Here is a 15,188-nt window from a genome sequence, read left to right as displayed (position 1 = left end):
CGCATAATCCCCAGGGTACCCGCGGCGAAGGGAGGGAGTGATGGACACTTGAACAACAGGCGTCCAAGTGCCCGCTTCACTGGAAAGCGCGGCCCGACGTGAGCCACCACTCTTCCGGACCGAGGCTCGGAGCAGAACTCAGGCCCTACGTGTCCTTCGCCCGGGACCCGCGCCCACCGCCCGCGCCACGCCCCCGCGGGCGAGCAGGAGATGTCATCGATGTGCTCGGCGCTCTCCTGAACCAGCCCTAGGAATGGGCGGGCCTACTTTCCTCAGGTGGTCTAACAGGCGCCAGGCCGGACCAATGGCGTGTCATCAAGACTCCGCCCCGCCCTTCCGATTGGCCAGCGCTGGAAAGCCGCGGCCAGAGCCTCCGGGGGCGAGCCGGATCAGGACTCGGCCCGGATCATCCTCGCCGTACGCTCCCTGCACTTCGGGTCTGCTTGCTCCAGCCCGCTCTGCCGCCGCCGCCGTCGCCGCCATGGCCCAGTGAGTGACCCTGCGGGTGGCCAGGGAACTTTCCGGGGGCCGGCGCGGACACCGGAGCCGCCCCTGACGCCGCCTCGCCCCGGGGGTCTCCAGAGCCCGGCCTCGTGGCGCCCGGAGCCCGGGACCTCCAGAGAAGCCCCGGACCCCATGCCACCCCCGCGGCCTCGCCTTTCCTGGGACCCAGCCCCTCTGCCCCTCGCGGTGACGCGGGCGGATCCCGTTCCTAGTAAAGGAGAGAGAGGAGGGGACAGGCGTGGCCGAGGGCAGCTCGGGCCCCTGGACGGCCCGGCTGCAGAGACGGAAGGCCTCGGACGCGTCATCACCAGCTCGGCCGTAGCACAGAAGAGCCTGTGCCGGGAACCCCCTCCTTGTGCATGTGTCGTTGGTCCAGGAGAACTTGGAGACCCGCGAAGTGGTTGATGGGGGGTGGCCTGAAGGCTGCAACCCCAGGGTCTAAAGTGCAAAAGGGAGGAGTGGGCTAGAGGAAAGTTAAGATGAGTTGTTAATTGTATCAAAAGCTAGAAAACTCATGAGTTGTGATGAATTAAGTACAACTGACAAGTTTCCTTTGTTCCTCTTCCCCTCTTTCAGAGCTGACATTGCCCTGATTGGACTGGCTGTCATGGGCCAGAACTTAATTTTGAACATGAATGACCATGGCTTTGTGGTAAGTGGGGAGGGGCACACTCTTCCCTTAGGGGTCCTCGGTGCCTTAGCCTGAGTGCTGGGGACTGTTCTGATTTGGAAGATCCCTTGTAACCTGGAATGTGGTTCTCTTTCTGTTTGCTCTGTTGCTGCTTAACATTTTTGCAAGACAGAGAAGCCCCGCTTTACATGTGGGGGTGGGAGGCCCACTTTACAGTCCTCTCAGGAAGGAGTCCTGCTGAACAGACCCACCCATTCTGCAAGGTGGCCTTGAGTAAACCCGCCCCTCTTCTGAGGCGGAGAAATCCCTCCGAAAGTGTAGATCTCAACTTTATTGCCTAATGGGATCTGGAGGAAAGTTCGGGTGTGAGTACTAAACTGGCTTACATACAAGAATTATCAGTGACAAAAGGTAACATCTGGAACTAGCCAGTTCCCAGATTTAAGTCCTAAACAAATAGTGACAGGCTCTGGCCCAATATGTTATGGCCAGTTGACCTTTGCTTATATTCAGTCCTTTGCTTTTTTATCCTATAATTAACTTTACGGTGATCCATCAGCACTTGGGTGGAGAAAAGTTAGAATCAGGGTCCTCCCTTCCCAAAACCTTGGGCTGTATAGAAACCCGTTGTTCCTTGATCCTCAGTCTGAAGGTCTTCTGTGTCCTAGGTCTCCTAATCAGGCCCTTTGTCCTTCTAGGTCTGTGCTTTTAATAGGACAGTCTCCAAAGTTGATGACTTCTTGGCCAACGAGGCGAAGGGCACCAAGGTGCTTGGTGCTCACTCCTTGGAGGAAATGGCGTCCAAGCTGAAGAAGCCACGGCGGATCATCCTCCTTGTGAAGGCCGGTCAGGCCGTTGATGATTTCATTGAGAAACTGGTGAGGCCAGCTCTCTCCCAGCTGCCACTCATCTGACAGGACTTCCTTTAGCTGTTTCACTGCTTTTTGGTTAAGACCTTTTGTCCCTTTTCAGTTTCTAGATGCAGTCTGCTCACTCCTGACAAAACTGCTGCTTTAATGACTCAGTGGTGGTTAACTTGATTGGCACTAATTAAGTAACAGTATATCCTTGGGTGGTGATAATTCTTTGTATATAGAATTCTGAGGCCACCAAGAGACATGTCAGTAAGAATTCATTATCAACCAGAATAGAAATATCAGTAATCTCAGTGAAGTCTATCTTTGATGTTCAAAAAAAGCTTCCAGTTCTGGGACTTCCCTAGAGGTCCAGTGGTTAAGACTCCACTATGCCTCTGTTGAAAAATGACCTAGAAAAGAAGAACGTTGTGATAAATGACACACCAGATTTTTTGTGTAGTAAGATGTCAGGCTGCCCAGGACTAGTTTGGACGGAATGAACTGGAAAATTGCAGAGTACTCTTCACTGTGTGTGTATGAGAGAGTCTGACTCTTAGGGAACCCCTGGACTGTAACCCACCAGGCTCCTCTGTCCATGGAATTCTCCAGGCAAGAATACTGAAGTGGGTAGCAATTCCCTTCTCCAGGGAATCTTCCTGACCTAGGGATCGAACATGGGTCTCCTGCATTGGAGGTAGATTCTTTACCATCTGAGCCACCATGGAAGTCCACTCTTCAGCACAGGACAGTATTAAGTAATGTAAACTGGAGCCTTGTGCGGGGAGGTTGAATAATGAATCTCCCTTGTAGGGGGAGATTGAATGATAAAGCCAGCTTAGTTGGTGAGCCATAGGAAGATATTCTTGTTCAATGCCTGGTCTTTTCCTGCCATCTTCAAATGGTGGTGATCAAATAATTTATTCATATACCAAACCATTAGATATTTACTGGACCCACTTTCTGTTCCAGGCGGAGATTTTATAGATCTTTTAAAACTAATCCAATCTAGGAATATAAATCCTAGATACGTGGTACCCATTGGACATAGAAAATTTTCCAAGTAGGATTTGTTTGTTGTAAAAATCTTAGTTAAAAAGAATTATTTCAGTTGTGGTGAGTTCTGACTGGGTTTGCTTGCTAGCCCTAAGCTTAAATAGGGTTTCCCTGGCCTAGTGGCCAGACGGCAAAGAATCTGCCAGCAGTGTGCAAGACCCAGGTTCTCTCTCTAGGTTGGGAAGATCCCCCAGAAAAGGAAATGGCAAACTGCTCCAGTATTCTTGCCTGGAGAATTCGATGCACGGAGGAGCCTGGTGGGCTACAGTCCAAGGGTTTGAAAAAGAGTCAGACATGACTGAGTGATTGACACTTTGACTTTCAACTCTAGCCTCAGAGAGGATTGTTGAAGATTAAACTTTTTACACACAGACACACACACTTTCAGGCTTTCAGGTTTATTTGGGATAAATTCTTGTTTGTTTTAGCTGGTCAAGGTATATTCATTTTTGTCTTTCATTTCTTTGCCTTAATGCTGGTGTCTGGTTAACAGGTACCTTTGCTAGACATTGGTGATATCATCATTGATGGAGGAAATTCTGAATACAGGGATACCATGGTGAGTGTTTCTCAGTCCACATTCTTCCAGGTTCTGGGAACATTTTAGAAAAAAAGCAGCAGTGCTGCGCATGTGACGGAAGAGTGGACATCCTTCTGTGGTGCTGATTCTTTGGGGACTGGCCATCAAGACGTGCCTGATGGATGAGGTTCTCACTGGTCACACATGGAACTCAGAAGGATGACTGCTGCTTAGACTCAGCAAGCTGGGCGTTTATGCTCATGTCCCTTTCTCTTCACCAATCCGTGATACATCTTTGGGCAGTGTGGGTGAGGGCCACTGCTCTAATGGGTTCATGTGCTGGGAAAGTCCCGGTACAATCTAAGTGCCGAGTGGCCATAAGTCATGCTTGTATTAAACCACCTCTTCGTTGAGTCTTATTGTACAAGGTCTGTAAGGTGAGAATGTATGTTTGGCTTTATTATTTCCCTTTGGGTTGGTTTGGTTTAGTTGCTAAGTTGTGTCTGACTCTTGGCAACTCCATGGACTGTAGCCTACCAGGCTCCTCTGTCCATGGGGATTCTCTAGGCAAGAATACTGGAGTTGGTTGCCAGTTACTTCTTCGGGGATCTTCCCGACCCAGGAATCGAACCTGGGTCTCCTGCATTGCAGGCAGATTCTTTACCAACTGAGCTACGAGGGAAGCCCTCCCTTTGGGTAGCTATCTTAAACGTCCATGGATTTTTTTTTTTTTAAGTTCCCAAGCTGAGGGAATTAAATATCTTGAATGGCCAGGTTATTCTTGGATTCTTGGGTCACTGAAGTCAAATGTGGAATGTCCATACCTGTCTCATATGGTGGGAGAAACTGATTTTAGGAAACATGATGAAATTCTTTTTCTTTCCTGTAGAGACGGTGTCGAGACCTCAAGGAGAAGGGCATCTTGTTTGTGGGGAGCGGAGTTAGCGGTGGAGAGGACGGGGCCCGATATGGCCCGTCGCTTATGCCGGGAGGGAACAAGGAGGCCTGGTGAGTACCGCAGGCACCACCTGCATGGGCACAGGGAGCCTGGACCTAGAGATCGGTGGGTGGAGGCCAGCCCTGCCACCCACTGTCCTCTGTGCAGTCTGAGTGATGGCGATGGGAGATGCTGGACATAGTCTTTTATGTTTTGTTGCTTTGATGTAATGTGTGTACCTGTTTCTCTTTTCCTTTTTCTCTCTGTTATTTCCTCCAGTACCGATAATGGAAGTTCTAAGTAGGCTTCAAGGGTTCAGAGGCTTTAAGAAGGCAGCTCAGATAATGCACTGTCTGGACTTAGGAGTAAGGTGTGCCTCTTCAGCTCAGATATGTATAGTTAATCACTGTGAATAATGGCAGTCAGATGAGGCCTCTTCCGTTCCCTGGAAACCAGGTAGAGAATTTTTACTTAACTGAGGAAGAAACAAATTTTACATTGCCCACCGTGCTGTGTGTAAGAGGACGGGTAGTCGGCCGGAAGGGAGGTGCTCTGGTGATGATGTAACAGGTGGGCTGTATGAGACACACGGGTTGGGGTGATAAGCCGGGTAGAGGATTAAAATGAAAAGATGCAAGTAATTAGTTGTATGTAACTTAGACTGAGGGAAACACCACTGCTGAGGCTGCAGGAAAAGAGAAAGCCAGATAGAGGACAATAGATAGAGCAGAAGAGAAAGAAATAGAAAAGGAAGGATCCCTGTGAGGGAGACATGGACAGGCAATGTACTTTTTTGAATGAGTTTGGTTTCCAAATATTGTAGACTTACATTAGGCAATAAAGTAAGGCGTGATCAGGGACTTCCCTGGCAGTCTTACGGTTAAGACTCTGAGCTTCTATTGTAGGGTGCATGGGTTTAGTCCCTGATTGGGGAGCTAGGATCCCACATGCTTTGAGGCTTAGACAAAAAAAGTTTAAAAAAAAGAAGAATTTATTAAAAAAGGAGTGATCAAATCCAGTCCCCAGAGATGAGGGGTTTATTGGGGAAGATTATTCTTTTAATTACTCCCCTAATGATTAGTTAGTTAATTCATTCGCTCAGTCATGTCCCACTCTTTGGGACCCCGTGGACTGCAGCACACCAGGCTTCCTTGTCCATCACCAACTCCCAGAGCTTGTTCACTCACGTCCATCGAGTCAGTGATGCCATCTAACCATCTCATCCTCTGTCACCCCCTTCTCCTCCTGCCTTCAGTCTTTCCCTAATGATTCTCTTGAATGTGTTAAAATCTAGAGGCAGAGGCCTTCCTGCTTCTCATAAGCTTAAAAAGAGTTACCTTGGGTACTGCCCAGTGAAGGCTGTTAGAACTGCAGACGGTACACACGAAAGTGCTATACATACATTCATGAGTGCTCCAGTTCCCGTGGATACATTTTCCTGACTGGCCCGTCAGGAGCAGAAATGGTACTTTTACATGAAAAAGTGAGTCAAGTTCAGGGAAGCTCTAAAGGGTTAAAGTAGAGCTGCCTCAGCCCCTCATCCTGTGCAGCCCCATCAGGTTTCATGTCTTCACCGAATCCCTTTTGTGAAGTAGCCTGTATTGGTTAGCAGTGAGAACAGAAGGAAAAGGTGTCAGGAGGTACAGGAGGCATGCAAGGAATGCAGAGCAGCTGCTTTTTCTCCGAACGGTAAGGAATACAGCTCTTGGAAGTGCTTCCGGTTCTGTCTGTCCAGGATCCTGCCATCAGTGATAACATCATTCCAGACAGTAGAAGGCTCTGTGGGAACGGTGGGGATCGCTGTGTTTTCTGAGATGCACAGAAGTTTCTCCTGGGGCCTTGCTGACCCTTCTGCCCAGGCTTTTTGTCTCCTATCTCAAATCAGATAGTCCGCAGCCTCTGACTGGCTTACCTTGAGGACTTAGTTTATTCATGACTTTTTCGAGGGCACTCCCACCTTCCATTAGAAAGGAAAAATTGGGTGGGAGGGGCCGTCCTTGAGAACTTAAGGAGCCCTCAGCCCTTCTGTTCTTGGCAGCTGAACCACGCGCTTCCCTCCCACAGGCCCCACATCAAGGCCATCTTCCAAGGCATCGCCGCCAAAGTGGGGACAGGAGAACCCTGCTGTGACTGGGTAGGTTCTGGGCCCCGCTCGAGCCGGTTGGCACCGCGGGCACAGGGTGCAGAGGATCGCTGCAGGCCCGGTGGTTTGCTTTGTCACATGAGTGCCTCAGTCTCTTAAGACACTAGCATAGCTGGTGTCTAAAACGTGTCTCTTGTACATTCCTTGTATCTTAATATTCATAACTGGAGGTTGATATTAAAAGCAGCCCTTCTCAATTCATCTAAAATATGGATTCCTTAAAAAAGTATCAGGAAAGAAAAGGTGAACTAAGATTTTTTAGTCATATTACTTCATGGCTAAAGAAAGAATGCCAAGGGAGTTTCCTGGTGGTCCAGTGGTTAGGACTTCACAATCTCATTGCCATGGCCTGGGTTCAGTCCCTGGTTAGGGAACTAAGATCCCACAAGCTGCACAGCTGGAAAAAAAAGAATGTCAGAATCAAATGTGGAGTTTGCTCCTGGGATTGGTACTCTGTGCTAGATTAGCACAGAAAAGCTGCAGCTTTTTGCCCTCACTGAATGTGACAGAGGCCAAGGCTAATACTTCCCCTTCCTATATTTTGTGTTATGAATAAAATACATTGTCTCTTGTTACAGCCTCAGTCCATCCCATCAATGAACAGAGCACTGGGCTGGGGACACCTGAGTTGTCATGCTGGCTCCCCACTAACTAGAACTGTGACATTAGATGGTCACTGTGTCCCCTGGGCTTCAGTCACTGTCTTCCATGGGCTTCAGTCACTGTGTCCCCTGGGCTTCAGTCACTGTCTTCCATGGTCTTCAGTCTCTGTCTTCCATGGTCTTCAGTCACTGTCCCCTGGGCTTCAGTCACTGTCTTCCATGGGCTTCAGTGTTCTCATTTGTCAAATATGGGGGTTGGGCTGGGTGACCTCCAAGATTGCTTTAGCTCCTAATCCCCTGGAATTTTATTCTACGTGCCATTTTTATTGATGTTTTGTTTTACATGAGATAAAAGGCAGGGATGAAACAAGGACTCAAGGACACAGGGAAGGAGGGGCCCTCCCCATGCCTGGGCCTGACAGGGCCTGGTGACCAAGCTGCCCTCACACTTTAACCCGTGGTCACTGAGGTCAGTCAGAAACCCTTGTGTCAAGAGGGGCTGGTGCTGTGACTCAGAGGACTGAGTAAGTTCCTCACAAGTATGGAGGACTGGGAAGGGAGTTTGTTCCTTGAATAAATTGCTATAGTAAAAATGAAGGCACAGTGGCAGTAACTTTTTTTTAGATACATTTAGGACGTAACCATGGAGAAAATAACAGTACTTGCCTGTGTATCTTGATCAACTCTCATTGATTTTCCATAGCCCCAAGCCTTCCCCTTAGGTTATTGAAAAAACTGGTCTAGACACTAAAAGCGGGCCCCCCTTAGTTCAGTACTGAAGTTACAGGAAGGAAGGGGTGAAGCAAGGTGTTATTAGCCATATAATTTCACGGCCGAAGAAAGTGTCAAAACCAGGAGGGGGTAGGTCAGCAGTGGAAAGGTGGGCGGAAGCCTCTGTGTAAGGGTGACCTGGGACAGCATTCCTCCCGGCTATGCAGCTGCGGGGACACTGCTTGGGCCACCAGCACCATCCACGGGCAGGCACGTCCCGTCCTGGAGATGGCAGCACCTGACGTGCAGTCTGATGCCCCTTCACCCTCCCTGTCCAGACTCGCTGCCCTCCAGCCAGTTTTCAGGTACTCTGACTTCCCCTGTGGCTTATCCACAGGGACAGAGGAGGGTGTCACTTGGACTAACACTGGTCACCACACAAAGTTAAATTTCTCATCATAAATTCACAGACTGGTATTGTGGTTTTATAACCTTGCTGGCTTTATTATACATCAGTACCTTGTCCACTCTGGCACCCTGGCGAGAACACATTTCTGGGCTTACATGGTTGAGGGCCAGACCTTGTATCTGAGGTCTCCTTACCCCTCAGTGGCCATTACAACTACAGAACATTTCTGTATTGTTTAAAGTACAAGTGGTTTAATTGGCCAGCTTCTTTTCCCCTTGTGGTTGAAAATACTATAGATACTTCTTCATTTTTTTTGTCTGGGGAGGGAGCCTGGCCAAAGGATGGGACATGGGCTCCTCCGGTGTGCTTTGTGGCCCCCTGAAGGCCTCCTGGCTTGTGGTTCTCACAGGTGGGGGACGAGGGTGCGGGACACTTTGTGAAGATGGTGCACAACGGCATAGAGTACGGGGACATGCAGCTCATCTGTGAGGCCTACCACCTGATGAGGGACGTCCTGTGCATGGGGCACGCGGAGATGGCCAAGGTGAGCCTGGGCAGGGGCGGGGCAGGAGTGCTGCGTGCTCGGTCGTGTCTGACTCTGCGACCCCATGGACTGAAGCCCACCAGGCTCCTGTCCATGGGGATTCTCCAGGCAAGAATACTTGAGTGGGTTGCCACTGGCTTCTCCAGGGGATCTTCCCGACCCAGGGGTCTAATCCACGTCTCCTGCATTGGCAGGTGGGTTTTTTTACCACCAGCGCCACCTGGGAAGCCCCAAGGTGGGTGGCAGTAAGTCTTGCTCACTCTTTTTCCCTTGGTCATCCTGGTGGCCTGGCTGGACTCAGCCTCATCCCAGGGCTGCTCTCAGTAACAGGATCACAAGATGTGACAGGCGGACACTCAGCCAGGGACAGTGTTTTAGGCCAGTGTCACTCAACTGCAGGGTCCCTCATGGGAGGAGCAACAGAAGCCCATTTTTCTGATCAAGGTGGGACTGGCTGACAGTTAATCAAAAAGTTAGAGATGGAAACAAGCATTTCCGCCAACATTTTATTATGAAAGTGTTCAAACATACAACACAACTGAAAGAACTTGAGTGATCACTTACACACACAACCTAGACTGTACCATTGACATTTTACTGTATTAAGTACTTGCTTTATTATCTGTCCATCCCTCTATTAGTTTTATGTTATATAAATAAATATATTTATTTTATATACATTTGAAATATATACTTCAAAGTAAACTGCAGATGTTAGTACTCTTTAGATACTTCAGCATCATTAAATAGGCAAACATTTATTTTTTGGCCATATAACAGGTGGGATCTTAGTTCCCTGACCAGTGGAAGTCTTAACTGCTGGCCTGCCAATGAAGTCCCCTATTCTGAGCTTCCACTTCACAGGCCATGGGTTCCATCCCTGGTTGGAGAACTAAGACCCTACACGCCTTTCAGTGCAGTCCCCCAAAAAGAAAATACAGGAAGGTATGTTCAAAAGTTCACCCACCCGTCATTGTATGAGCGGTCCTTTTAAGTGTGGCCGTGCTGATCGGCATCTGTCAGCCTTCTCATCTGGAGCTCGTCCTTCCAGTTATTTCCAGTGGAACATGATTGACAGATGCTTACTTGCAAGGTACACAGTGCAGAGTCCTTCCAGATTCTCTACTTTTCCTCCTAATTTTTATTTTATTTTTTTTATTTTTATTTTTACTTTTCCTCCTAATTTTTAAATGTGTCATCCTCATTTACCTTGTTTTACTGACTTTTCTTTATTGTTCTTTCAAAAACAATGACTTAGTTTTCATAGAAACATTACTTTTTTGTGTGTGTTCATATTTAATTGGTTTACATAATATGAGTCCCTGGATTATATGCCAGGCACTCTTCTATGTTGGGGATGTATTAGTGGAAAAAACAAAGTCCTGCCCTCATGGATCTTGAGAGGACAGACAATAATGACTGATTATAAAAAGCTAGTTCATGATCATTATTGTAAAGAAAAGTAAAGGGATGTAAGAGGCTGCTCTCCAGATTGACTGCTGGAGAAAGGTGACTGTAGGGAGACCCATGCGAGGTGAGGGTACACCCGGCTCAGGGAAGCACAGTCTGGTGATCAGAAGACCAGCATCAACAGGCTGCAATCAGATGCAGCTGACTCTTAGCATAAAACTTAGCTGGTGGGAGAAGTGTTGGGGTGTCCTGGAGAGGAGCCAGTTAGCTTCAGGTGTTGAGCAGGTTGTGAGCAGCCGTCAGTATTGACAGGGGAGAAGGATGAGTCCATTAGGGGAGTGTCTCCTGCATAACCCTGGTTTCTCTCACATTGCTTTCTTTCATGCCTTGCACACAGGCCTTTGAGGAATGGAATAAGACAGAGCTGGACTCATTCCTGATTGAAATCACAGCCAATATTCTTAAGTTCCAAGATGCTGATGGCAAACACCTGCTGCCAAAGATCCGGGACAGCGCGGGGCAGAAGGGCACCGGGAAGTGGACCGCCATCTCCGCCCTGGAGTACGGCGTGCCCGTCACCCTCATCGGTAACGCTCAGCTTTTGACTGAACCCCTGTCTCGGTTTTGATCCTGGCATCCTTCTGGAGTGTTAGTGTAGCCCTGCCCCTGAGAGCAGGCCTTCCAGAGCGCCTGTTCAACACTAGTTGGCTTTCCAAGTGCGGTCTGCTCTTTCTGCATTTGCATAAGGTTACAGTGTGAGAGAGGCTGAAGCTGCCTTTGAATCTCTTCTTTGTAATCCTTCTGCCAGTCATGTGAGCTTTAAGATGAATTCCAGAATCACTATCTGTCTTGTGCAGTTTGACTTTGAGGAGTTTTTTTTTTTGGCTACACTGCTCAGCTTGTGGATCTTAGTTCCCTGACCAGGGACAGAAGCTGGGGCCCTGCAGTGAAAGCACTGAGTCCTAATCACTGGACTGCCGGGGAATTCCCTGGATCATTTTAACATTAGTGATTTAATTATAGTCAGTGACTTAAGGTCTTTTTAATAGGAAAGGTAACTGTAATGGAATTTTTCATACGACAGTTCACACAATAATAAAAGCTTAGGTACTCAACACTATTTTGCTAAGTTTTTTTCTCAGTTATCTAGTAAAATATTACTTATGTGTTTCTAGTCCTTTAATATTTCTTTCCTAAGTTCTTAGAAGAGTACTGCTGTCCTGAAGTTGTCTTATATCCTTCTCACCCTTGTTTTTTTATCTTAATGAGCTAAACATCAAACTCAAAAAGATGTAGAGAGATGGAAATAATCAGCAGAGATAAAAATACTAAGAGGATTAACAGAACAGCATGATGGTTCTTTAAGAATAAAATAGGGACTTCCACTGCAGGGGGCACAGGTTCAATCCCTGGTTGGGGAACTAAGATCCCTCATGCCTTTCTATGTGACAAAAAAACAGATAAAAAAAGAATAAAATAGATACACCTGGCAAGACTGAAAAGAAGAATGAGGGCAGGCTCTGGCCTGTTTACTGACAGGCTGTTCATTGCTCCTGGCAGAGTGGTTCCCCAGCACTGTTGGCTCTTCCAGACACGGGTTGCCCTTCCCTCCTAATCTCCCACTTTGGTTTCGTGGTTAATTACGCTTCACTGTTCACATTGAACAGGGTGGTTGCAGGCCTGGTGAGGAGGGAAGCAGTTAGTCCAGCTCTACAGAGAAGGAAGTGGACTGCTGTTTAGCTAATCTGAATACCATCCGGGGGCGGGCCACAGGACCAGTAACTGGGAGCAGTTCGTGTAACATTGACTCAAATATATGAGTATTAGAGCCCTCAAGAGAGTCCTACTCAGATGTTTCAGAGACTTTGTCCCTTCCTAGTGGACGGCAGGCAGGCTTCCTCCTGGCCAGGTGCCATTCTTGCTTGCTGAACTAATGGGGAAGCGAGTCTTCTGTCTAATCTTTAAGCAACCCTGCGGTTACACCGCGCTTGCCTTCTTGTGCCTTTGTCTTTCGAAGCCTTTACCCAGGACTGCTAAGTCATCGTGTGTGTGCAGGAGCCCAGAGAGGCGGACAGGGCCAGGGAGACACCCACTCTCAAGGCTGTGGCCAGAATCCTTTCCTCAAGACTGAGTCCCCTGTTAGTTCCTAAAGGTTTTACTTCATTTTGTCTGTTGGGAAAAATGGTCAATTATTCTAATTTTGCAAATTGTCAATTGGGTGACTATTTATAAGTGATGATTTTTAAGATACCAAATGGTCTTAATATTCAAATACTATACTGAGGGACTTCCCTGGAGGTCCAGTGGTTAATACTCTGCAGTTCCACTGCAGGCACCGTGGGTTCGATCCCCAGTCAGGGAACAAAGATCCTCTATGCTACCTGCCTCACCAAAAAGATAAAGTACTATATTGAAATTTTTTTACTCAAATGAAATAAAACTGTTAAACTGCAACGATGATCATGGATATACTGAAAATTAAACTGTAAGAATTAGAAAATGTAATTTTATGAAGGGTGAAGTCTGTGTTACTTCTGAATGTACTGGTTGTTTCAAAGTTGTGGGTATTAGTGCTTAAAAGAAAACAAATTGAGTTGTTGGTGAGCATTTAAAAATTAAAGTCCTCCCAGCTGAAACAGAAATTTTACTGTTGGACCAACACCGAGTTCATTCTTAATAATAGTGATTTTGCTGCTTCATTTTTCCCCTTAAAGCACCCCCTTTGAATTTCATGGTGGTCTTTGTGGTTGAATACCCGCGTTTATGTGGAAGACTGACTTGGACTTTTAATTTTCAGATTAACTGTTTCGAGCTTCTTATGAAAGTTTGTTTTAACTCTGGTGGCCTAAGGTTGAGACTTTCAGCTCTTTGTAAAACTGAAGTCGTGCTCCCCTCCTGCTCCCCTCACCCACTCCGGCTCGAGCGCTCCTCCTCGGGTTCTGTGTGTGCACATTGGTGACACATTATCTACCCCCTCCCCCCACACAGGAGAAGCCGTCTTCGCGAGATGCTTATCATCTCTGAAGGATGAGAGGATCCAAGCCAGCAAAAAGCTGAAGGGGCCTCAGAATGTCCCGTTTGAAGGAGATAAGAAATCATTCCTGGAGGACATTCGAAAGGTGTGCGGGCCCTGTCAGGAGTGGGTGGGGGAGGGGGCTGCTTCCGGAGAGCATCCTGAGGCCACATGGAGGGGGCACAGTCCAGCCGTGCCCTTTGATCGGATCTGCAGCCTGTCCTAAACCGTAGACCTTGCACTGCTGGGGGTGGGGATGAGGAAGTAGGATCTGTGCTGCTGGGGGGAATGGGGAGCGGCAGGGAAGATAGGGCATCCGTGTGCTGACTGCAGTTCTGATGAGTCTTGGTGTCCATCTTCAGGCCCTCTATGCTTCCAAGATCATCTCTTACGCTCAGGGCTTCATGCTGCTAAGACAGGCAGCCACTGAATTTGGCTGGACCCTCAACTATGGCGGCATCGCCCTGATGTGGAGGGGGGGCTGCATCATCAGGAGGTGAGTGCTGGTGGGGGAACCAGGGGCTCAGGCGCTCTCAGGAGGGCTTTCCTGGAGCTGCGCACGGAGTCCTCTCGCTGGCCACCAGGCAGCTTTAAGTGTCACCTCACCTTCCTGTGTGTCAGTTACTTGAGTGTTCACACTGCCCCGTCTAAAGTGCTTCCGTGCGCACAGTCGTGCCCTCTTCCCAGGCCTCTCGTGACCTGGGCTTCGGTGTTCCTGGTCCGTACAGCAAGCTTTGGGGGTGGGGTCGGGAGGACAGGTGCCTTGGTAGCTCGCTGGGGTTTCTGTTACTTCCCCTCCTTTCTACCAGGCTATCAGCCTGCTACCTGAGATTCATCGACTTTCTCTCTCATGGTTATTTCAGTGTATTCCTGGGAAAGATAAAAGATGCGTTTGATCGAAACCCAGGACTTCAGAATCTATTGCTGGATGATTTCTTTAAGTCAGCTGTGGAAAACTGCCAGGTGTGTAGCCCAGAGCTGGGTGGTACGGGAATTCCGTCTCTGGGTTTTGCTCTGAGGGGCATCTGCTCTTGCACGCACACCTGAAAGTCTGTTGTCTTTTCTGAGAGCTAGTCACTAGTCTCTGGCTTTGCTTTTCTGGCTCAGGACTCCTGGCGGCGGGCCATCAGTACTGGTGTCCAGGCAGGCATTCCCATGCCCTGCTTCACCACTGCTCTCTCTTTCTACGATGGGTACAGACACGAGATGCTGCCAGCCAACCTCATCCAGGTAAGCTTTAGGGTGGGTGGTGAACATCCACCTGGGTGGTGCCCGGAGTCCCGTGCCTGCCTCTGTCCTAACCAGCCTGTCCCTTATTCCCCAGGCTCAGCGCGACTACTTTGGGGCGCATACCTACGAACTCTTGGCCAAGCCGGGCCAGTTCATCCACACCAACTGGACGGGCCACGGGGGCAGTGTGTCCTCGTCGTCGTACAACGCCTGATGGGCTTCTTTTCCAAGCCACAGCTCCGCAGACCGGGACATTCCATTTGCCACACAGCACTGCTTACATGGCCCTCTGCCCTACTTTCTGCTCAGATCTTTTAAAATATCATGTGTCGTAAGAGACTCCTCTGAAGAGTTGGCCCGAATCTCTATGTGTCAAGTAGTTCGGAGAGAACCAGCACGCCCTCTGCCCTCACCTCTTGGGACGGAGCAGGAGTGGAGTGTGTGCGAGACAGTGTGAGCCAGCTCCCCGAGGCAGCGTTCCCCGCGTGTCCTGTGGCTGAGGGAGGCAGCGGCTCTCATCAAGGTGGGGAACGGTTTTGTAGAATTTGATCAAACTGGAACCTTTGTATCACACACCTGAACTCCCTTTCCTTTTACTTAATAAAAGAAAAACAAAAAATCATA

General features: G+C 48.6%; 1 protein-coding gene across 1 annotated transcript; it reads left to right on the top strand.

Moving 5' to 3' along the window:
• Nucleotides 1–276: 276 nt before the first annotated feature.
• On the top strand, nt 277–15,188 carry PGD (phosphogluconate dehydrogenase). Its single transcript, XM_019976730.2, has 13 exons — nt 277–489; nt 1,081–1,156; nt 1,834–2,013; nt 3,539–3,604; nt 4,455–4,573; nt 6,567–6,636; nt 8,777–8,911; nt 10,719–10,908; nt 13,310–13,440; nt 13,697–13,830; nt 14,198–14,297; nt 14,442–14,564; nt 14,659–15,188. The coding sequence occupies exons 1-13, from the start codon at nt 305–307 to the stop codon at nt 14,776–14,778; spliced, it is 1,629 nt and encodes a 542-aa protein (XP_019832289.2). The 5' UTR covers nt 277–304; the 3' UTR covers nt 14,779–15,188.

The sequence above is a fragment of the Bos indicus genome, chromosome 16 (assembly GCF_029378745.1).
Source record: "Bos indicus isolate NIAB-ARS_2022 breed Sahiwal x Tharparkar chromosome 16, NIAB-ARS_B.indTharparkar_mat_pri_1.0, whole genome shotgun sequence".
Lineage (NCBI taxonomy): Eukaryota > Metazoa > Chordata > Mammalia > Artiodactyla > Bovidae > Bos > Bos indicus.
The sequence above is the reverse complement of the archived record's forward strand: the minus strand, read 5'-3'. Positions and strand labels throughout refer to the sequence as shown.

What these genes read in the sequence shown, in the direction of transcription:
- PGD (XM_019976730.2), top strand. Translation starts at nt 305, where the DNA reads ATGGCGTGTCATCAAGACTCCGCCCCGCCCTTCCGATTGGCCAGCGCT. An exon ending in TGAATGACCATGGCTTTGTG is followed by an intron (nt 1,157 to 1,833) that starts GTAAGTGGGGAG and finishes TTGTCCTTCTAG; the next exon opens with GTCTGTGCTTTTAATAGGAC. An exon ending in GGGGGCTGCATCATCAGGAG is followed by an intron (nt 13,831 to 14,197) that starts GTGAGTGCTGGT and finishes TGGTTATTTCAG; the next exon opens with TGTATTCCTGGGAAAGATAA.